At 41.6% G+C, this 8051-nt stretch overlaps 1 protein-coding gene across 3 annotated transcripts in view; it reads left to right on the forward strand.

Moving 5' to 3' along the window:
- The window catches only part of ctnnbip1 (catenin, beta interacting protein 1), a 93027-nt gene extending 85565 nt beyond the window's left edge, over nt 1-7462 (forward strand). For all 3 annotated transcript variants that reach the window (XM_041207372.1, XM_041207373.1, XM_041207374.1), the window contains one exon: nt 5982-7462. In XM_041207372.1, coding sequence (XP_041063306.1) covers nt 5982-6040 — 59 coding nt within the window. In that variant the 3' untranslated portion in view covers nt 6041-7462. The remainder of the gene's footprint in view (nt 1-5981) is intronic.
- Nucleotides 7463-8051: the final 589 nt, after the last annotated feature.

Consider the following 8051-nt stretch of genomic DNA (forward strand, 5'->3'; position numbering starts at 1 on the left):
TGTTGGCTGCCCATATCAAGAGCCTTCAATTATAGCTGTTGTTGGGAGGCACTCATTGGGGGACAGGGAGTGAGCTGGTTGAGTACAGTTCTCAGTGCTTCATTTTGGATCAGCATTGGCAGAGGCCCAGGTGCTGGCCCGTGGGCCTGAGAGATTGTGTGCTCAGGAGAAGGAGTGAGACTATTTCACAGACTTCAGTTTGAATGCTTTGCTGCTGAATCTGGGTTTAACCATATCAACATGGCTGAACTCAGCGACTCCAAAATTGGTAAACAGATGATCTGTGTAAGGTCAGAAAATCTATATATGCTTGTGACAAAAAGATTAAGCCATTTTGTGTTTGGTGTATCGTGGTATTCTTTCTTTCTGTCACGGCACATATGGAATTAAAAAGCAGGTTCATCCATAGAAAACGGCCCAGGTTGGTTTGATGTATATGGACATTGGAAAACTGTGGTAGTTATGGCTGCAACAGGTACCCAAGGGAGGGGGCTATCCAGTTTCCATTTTTCACCCTTTGTCTGCATTTTTGTTACATTGGCAGTCCTTTATGACATTGATACACATAAAGAAACCTCACTTTTCTTTGAGAAGTTTGCTTCATTTAAATTGAGTAATGTGTCTGAAGCCATAAGTGTGATAGAGAAGAGAGAATCCAATGTTTCTAATTGCAATTTATCACAGCAGGCACAACTGTTCATTTCATTTTGAGGAGGAACAATTACATCTGTAACTACTGAAGTTCTGCAGGGTATTATTGTTTCTATCCTCTTATCCATTGTTTAGTAAATTTGCATTTTGTGGCCTGAACTGCAGATTTCTGAGGTGTTGATTTTCTCTGACTTTGGAAGCATCAAAATAATCTGAGGACAGATATCCAATGTGGCCAAATATAGCAATGAAGGTTTTTTTTTGTTTAATCTCTGAACTCATTACCAATTATTTAGATATTGGGCAGGCAAAGACAAAATTTAGTGCATAGGGATCAGGGCTTACCTACAGAAGTGGTCAGAAGTGTGGAATCAGAGAAAATTATCTAAAGTAAAAACTTGGGAATGGTTTCTCTCTTCCAATTCCATTTAAAAAGGGAGATGGCAATATTGTGACAATGTTCTTGGACTGGTAATCCATAGGGCTGGACTAATACTAAATTAATGCTAAAAGGTTAGTTAAGGAAAAAGTGGGGCCTATCAGAGATGAAGATGGAAACCTGTGTGTTGACGCAGAGGCTGTGGGAAGGATTTTGAATGAATGTTTTGTCTCCATGTTTACAAAGGAAAGGAAGGATGTAGATATAGTAGCCCAGGAGGAACACTGTGAGATATTGGACAGGATAGTCAAAAACAGGAAGTGCTCGAAGGGTTGAAATCCTTGAAAGTTGATAAGTCACCAGGGCCAGATGGATTGTTTCCAAGGCTGCTGAAGGAAGTCAGGGAGGAGTTAGCAGATGCTCTGAGGTTGATTTTCCAATCTTCACTAAATACAGGGGAGGTACCGGAGGACTGGAGAAATGCAAACGGGGTTCCATTGTTTAAAAAGGGATCAAAGGAAATGCCAAACAATTATAGGCCAGTTAGTCTTACATCGGTGGTGAGCAAATTAGTAGAATCAATCCTGAGAGCTAGGGTTAACTGTCATGTGGAAAGGCATGGACGAGTCAGGGATGGTCGTCGTGGATTTGTTAAAGGAAGGTCTTGCCTCACAAATTTGATTGAATTCTTTGAGGAAGTGACAAGAAGGGTTGATGAAGGTAGTGCAGTGGATGTTGTGTACATGGATTTTAGCAAGGCATTTGACAAGGTCCCACATGGCAGATTGGTCAGGAAAGTAAAAGCCCATGGGATTCAGGGTAATGTGGCAAACTGGATAAAAGGTTGGCTTTGTAACAGGAAACAAAGGGCAATGGTCGATGGGTGCCCTTGCAAATGGAAAGTTGTCTCAAGTGGTGTTCCACAGGGCTTGGTGTTGGGACTCTTGCTGTTTGTTTTATATATTAACGATTTGGGCGTGAACGCAGAGGGCACGATTGGGAAATTTGCAGATGTCACAAAGATTGGCCGAGTCATGGATAGTGTAGAGGATAGCCGTAATCTCCAAAACAATATAGATGGGTTGGTGGAGTGGTTGGTAAAGTGACAGAAGGATTTTAACATAGAAAAGTGTGAGGTCATACATTTAGGGAGGGTAAACAGTTACAGGGATTACACAATAAACGGGAATATACTAAGAGGGGTAGATGAAGTGAGAGATCTTGGCGTACAAGAACACACATCCCTGAAGGCAGCAGTTCAAGTAGACATGGTTGTTAAGAAGGCATATGGAATGCTCTTCTTCATTGGCAGAGATAAAGAATATAAAAGTAGGGATATGATGTTGGAATTGTATAACACACTGATGAGGATACAGCTGGGACTGGAGTATTGTGTGCAGTTCTGGTCACCACAATACAGGAAGGACGTAATAACTCTAGAGTGCAGAGGAAGTTCACAAGAATGTTGCCAGGGTTAGAAAAGTGTAGCTATGAGGAGAGATTGGATAGGTTGGGGTTATTTTTCTTAGAACAAAGGCGGAGGGGTGACTTGATTGAAGTGTACAAAATTATGAGGGGAATAAATAGAGTGGACAGGATAAAATTGTTTCCCTTGGTGGGGAGTTCTAGAACCAGGGGACATAGATTCAAGATAAGTGGCAGAAGGTGTAGGGAGGACATGAGGAAGAACTTTTTTACACAGAGTGGTCGGTGTCTGGAATTTGCTGCCCAAGTTGGTGGTAGAGGCAGAAACTCTAAACTCTTATAAAAAGTCCCTAGATCTGCACCTAAAGTGCTATAAGCTGCAGGGCTATGGGCCGGGTGCAGGAAGGTGAGATTAGAAAGGACACCTGGATGTCCTCGGGCTGGCACGGACAAGATGGGCCGAATGGCCTCCTTCTGTGCTGTAACTTTTCTATGGTTCTAATAGTCTGGAGACAGGAGTTCAAATCCCACCATGGCAGCAGGGAAAATTTAAATTCAATTAATTGATAAATCTGGAATAAAATGCTAGCCTCATTAATAGTGATCATGAAACTACCAGATTGTTGTAAAAACCCATCAAGCTCTCTAATCTACTTCTGAAGAGATTTGCCATCCTCACTGGGTGTGGCTTACATCTTGCCATTTCTGAGGGCAGTTAGCAATGAGTCGACCACATTGCTTGAGTGTTGCCATCTGAATATTTGCCAGGACATTGGGGATAACTCCCCTGACCATCTTGGAGATAGTGCCAAGGGATCTTTTACGTCTGCCTGAGAAAGCAGATGGGACCTCAGTTTAACATCTCATCTGAAAGACCACACCTCCAACATCAATCCCTCAGCACTGCATTGGAGTGTCAGCCTAGATTTTTGCACTCTGAATCTCTGGAATGAAACTCATAACCTTTTGACTCGAAAGCAAGAGTGCTGCTAACTAAGCCACAGTTGACATCTTCCATTTTCCAACTCTGGGTCACGTCCATGGTAAGGATGGTAAAAGTGGCAACGACTTGGCACTGATTGAATTGCAGGATTCTCACACAGTAATTTAAGCCACACTTTAGAGAATGACTAAACCATGAAGGTACTGGCCCTGCTAGGCCAAACACAGTAAAATATTTTAATACAAATAAATAGCTATTTATATTTAAGACAACCATATGGTGAATTTCTGGGCGATTCCAGAGCTTAGTGAATGTGGAACCTTTCCATTCAGCGACTGAAACATTTGACCTGTTGTGGCAGTGAGATAGCACTTTGCATAGAAACGAAAGGAAAAAATCTCCACTCCACATGTTATCTCTTGTTCTTAAATGGCCTGGATTGACCACAAATTCTGATCTATTCTCAAGTAAAACAGGTGACTTTGTCAGGTTCATCCATCTCAAGTTCAACGTGAAACATAGGACCATAGAAAATTTACAGCACAGAAGGAGGCCATTCGGCCCATCGTGTCCATGCCAGCCCGAGGACACCCAGGTGCCCTTTCTAATCCCACCTTCCTGCAACCAGCCCATAGCCCTGCAGCTTACAGCACTTTAGGTGCAGATCCAAGTACTTTTTAAAAGAGTTTAGAGTTTCTGCCTCTACCACCAACTTGGGCAGCGAATTCCAGACACCCACTACACTTACTGCCACTTATCTTGAATCTATGTCCCCTGGTTCTAGAATTCTCCACCAAGGGAAACAATTTTATCCTGTCCTCTCTATTCCCCTCATGATTTTGTACACCTTAATCAAGCTACCTCTCAGCCTTCTTTGTTCTAAGGAAAATAACCCTGACCTATCCAATCTCTCCTCATAGCTACACTTTTCTAACCCTGGCAACATTCATGTGAACATTCGCTGCACTCTCTCCCGAGCTATTACGTCCTTCCTGTAATGTGGTGACCAGAACTGCACACAATACCCCAGTTGTAGCTTCACCAGTGTATTATACAATTCCAACATTATATCCTTACTTTTATATTCTATACCTCTGCCAGTGAAGGAGAGCATTCCATATGCCTTCTTTACAACCTTGTCTACTTGAACTGCTGCCTTCAGGGACCTGTGTACTTGTAGGCCAAGATCTCTCACTTCTTCTACCCCTCTTAGTATATTCCCGTTTATTGTGCAATCCCTGTAACTGTTTGACCTCCCTAAATGTATGACCTCACACTTCTCTATGTTAAAATCCATCTGCCACTTTACCATCCACTCCACCAACCCATCTATATTGTTTTGGAGATTATGGCTATCCTATACACTATCCACTACTCGGCCAATCTTTGTGTCATCTGCAAGTTTCCCAATCGTGCCCCCCACGTTCGTGCCCAAATCGTTAATATATAACACAAACAGCAAGGGTCCCAGCACCGAGGCCTGTAAAACACCTCTTGAGACAACTTTCCATTCGCACGGGCACCCATCGACCATTACCCTTTGTTTCCTGTTACAAAGCCAACCTTTTATCCAGTTTGCCACATTACCCTGAATCCCATGGGCTTTTACTTATCTTTACTTTCTTTCCCACTTGCTCTGTTTCTCAACCCAGCACAGCCTGGTTACACTTCAAAGTGCCAAGTTTTTTTTAAAAGTTACGTGTTGCCTTTATATGCCTTAATAAACCGGATCTCTCTTCTTAACTACAGAAACCAGAGATTTGCAAGTGGCTGCAATTGCAATCTGAGCTCAGGGTGTGTCTCTTCAGACCACTTTTCTCCCTCAAATGAAATACCTCACAGGGCACGCCAGATTAAACACAGCTCAATCATAGCAGCTCTGTCCTGACCGTACTGTAGATCCCAAACTATTCGTTGACAACGCTGAAGGAAATCAGCTGGAGTCACCCTACCAAGATGATTTTTTTTAACTTCATTCATGCAATGCAAGCATTGCTGGGAAGGCTAGCATTTATTGCCCATTCTAATTGCCTTTGAGAAAGTGGTGATAAACTTCTTTATCATACAGAGTCATACTGGGGAGACAGTATTTCAGAGTTATAAATTGACAATGAGTTTACACTTTAATCTGTAGGAAAGTGTAATAAAGGTCGATTGCTTCTGAATGGTGACTATGGAATTGAGCCTTATTTAGAGAAGAGATCCTGAGTTGGTCTTTCTTGAGCCCTGATCGTTATTCTGATTTCAATTAACAGTTATTGTGAAATGCAGAAAAAAACTTGTGGCTTGATTTTAATTTTAGTTGCGCTCTTTATAAAGAGTTTTCACCATTTTCTCCTGTCGCATGAAAATGCGGCCTTTGAGGTGAGCTGGTCTTACATAAATCCCATTCCATGTATGGCTGGCAGATTAAAATGCCATTGATTCAAGCACATGGTTGTCAGCAGTGTAAAGCAAGTGCTTTCACTGTCAAGCTGCTCGCTTGCTGTTCTGTAAGTCAGAGTCTGCAATAATTTGAACAGTTTTAACCAGTATCTCTGCTGCCACTTGCTAATATGTTGTCATTTATTTTTAACCCTGCAGGTGCAGAAGATGTTGTGATGGCTTTCTCCAGACAAGAAACAGAGGACAGGCGGCAATGAAGAGGGAATAGTTATTGATGGTTTGGGGGCAGACAGCAAGTTTATGGACGATGCGTGTGAAGATTCCAGGGTGTTCATGAGTTGCTTGCCTTCTCATGCACTGTAACGTCACAGCTATGTGTTTGTGATGACCAGTGTTGTTCATCAGGACTGCCTCCACCGACCAGAAAAAAACTTTTTTTTTGATTGGCAGAAAGGATCCGCTGTCCCTCTGTATTTTATTTCTGTTTGTTTGCATTGTCTTTATTTTTTTAAATACATACAGACTGCTCCTGGCCTGCAGCACAAATAGACCTTGGGTGCCGTACGATTAAAACTGGTCTGTGCCCCTCATGCTCTGCACTGAAGCATCACTTATCCACTCCCACTATAGAAGCTGATGCGGTATTTTCCAGTTCATGCCAGTGGACTCTTTGGAGAATTGATTAACATCACACGTCCTTTACAGCATATTAATAAACACAACAGAGTGGAAACAGCACACAGACGATTTGAAATGTTAATTTAAGTTGTAGGTCCTGCTGAACCTAGCTTAGTTATCTGTTCTTGTTGTATTAGCAGTTAAGCTGCTTGCAGAGAAATTTTTAACAAAATCTTAAGACAATGACCAAAATGTATTCATATAGCTTGTGTGCTTTTTTTTTCAGTTCCATTGATTCTCCCCCCCATCCCCCAGCCCGGCCCTGTTTTTAAGGAAAATGGATCACATAGACTAACAACTTACTAAAAGAAAACACTAGCTGCAAAAGCCAGTGGACAAAGGCAACACAGTTTACAAACTGACTTAAGTAACGGGGGTAGCAGGAAAGCAAACCATCAGGGAGAGATGTGGTTTTAATGATCAGAACATGAGGATGCAGTTGCTGAGTAGCCCACCTCTAATGTAATGTCATCAGCCGTGGGAGAGTGGAAGCATCCATTTCATTATCACCTTTGTGAAGCCTGAATGCGATCTACTCGATATTCACAAAGTGAAAGGCTGGTGTGTTTTTATTATTCGTATTTTACATTTTATGTGACACCAAAAAAAAAACTGTCCAAATGTTCACGGTTTTGACTGTCCTAGTTTTAGAGCTCTTTATTCTGAACTCTCACCAAATGGAGCAAATGTTGCATGTATATATGTGTTTTGGTATGACAGCTGGTTTGAAAGTAGGGGTGCCTGGTATAATGTCTACACTGTTGCTACAGGTATTTTATGAAGCTATATGCTTCTAAATTGGCTATACCAAGGCAGATTCTGTACTCTGCACACTATTGTCCTTGACTTGAGTTGCAGTTAAGGAAATGTATTGATTTTTTTTTTCTTACAAATAAAAGCCAGCAAAGAATCAAGTAACAAGAGCGGTCTGATTCAGGAAACACTGTTCCCTGCTGCAAGGCTCTCTAAGCTTGTTTTTCAAAATGATTAACATCCTTCTCCCCAAAAGAAGCACAAAATGCAAATTCTGTTCCTCACAAGCCAGGTTTTCACATTAATAAAAGGCAAATCGCTCCAGTAAAATACTCATTTCTAAGCTGATGGGGATACTTGAAGTTTTGAAGTACTTTGGGTTTGCCTTGCAAGCGGTGCTGCTGCATCTTGATGCAGCACTGGCAGGTTTATTTTTAGTGTGGTATACTGAACACTTGTAACATGGCTGACGATGTATTGTGCATCCGCTGATCAGCACAGTGGATAATGTATCTGTTGTCTATCCCAGCTCCCACCTCTCCTTCCATTTGCCCAATTTCAGTTAGAGATGCAATTAATTTGGCACCTAAATCAATTTGTACTGTTTAACAGTTGCTCTTGTTTATGGTTAGGTGAGTTGTGAGACCCTCTGGTTCATTCCTCTCAATGGAAAATACATTGAAAACTCACCATGTTCAAAGCTTTTTAGTCTTTTTTTTCCTTTATGATAGTGAGTTGTTAGCACTTGGTTGGAATAGCTTATTTGTTATGAATAGTCCAATCTGTTGAAAAAATCTGCAAAGCAGCACCATTATAGGAAAAATAGAATTAGCAGAG

The sequence above is a fragment of the Carcharodon carcharias genome, chromosome 15, assembly GCF_017639515.1.
Source record: "Carcharodon carcharias isolate sCarCar2 chromosome 15, sCarCar2.pri, whole genome shotgun sequence".
Taxonomy (NCBI): Eukaryota; Metazoa; Chordata; class Chondrichthyes; order Lamniformes; family Lamnidae; genus Carcharodon; species Carcharodon carcharias.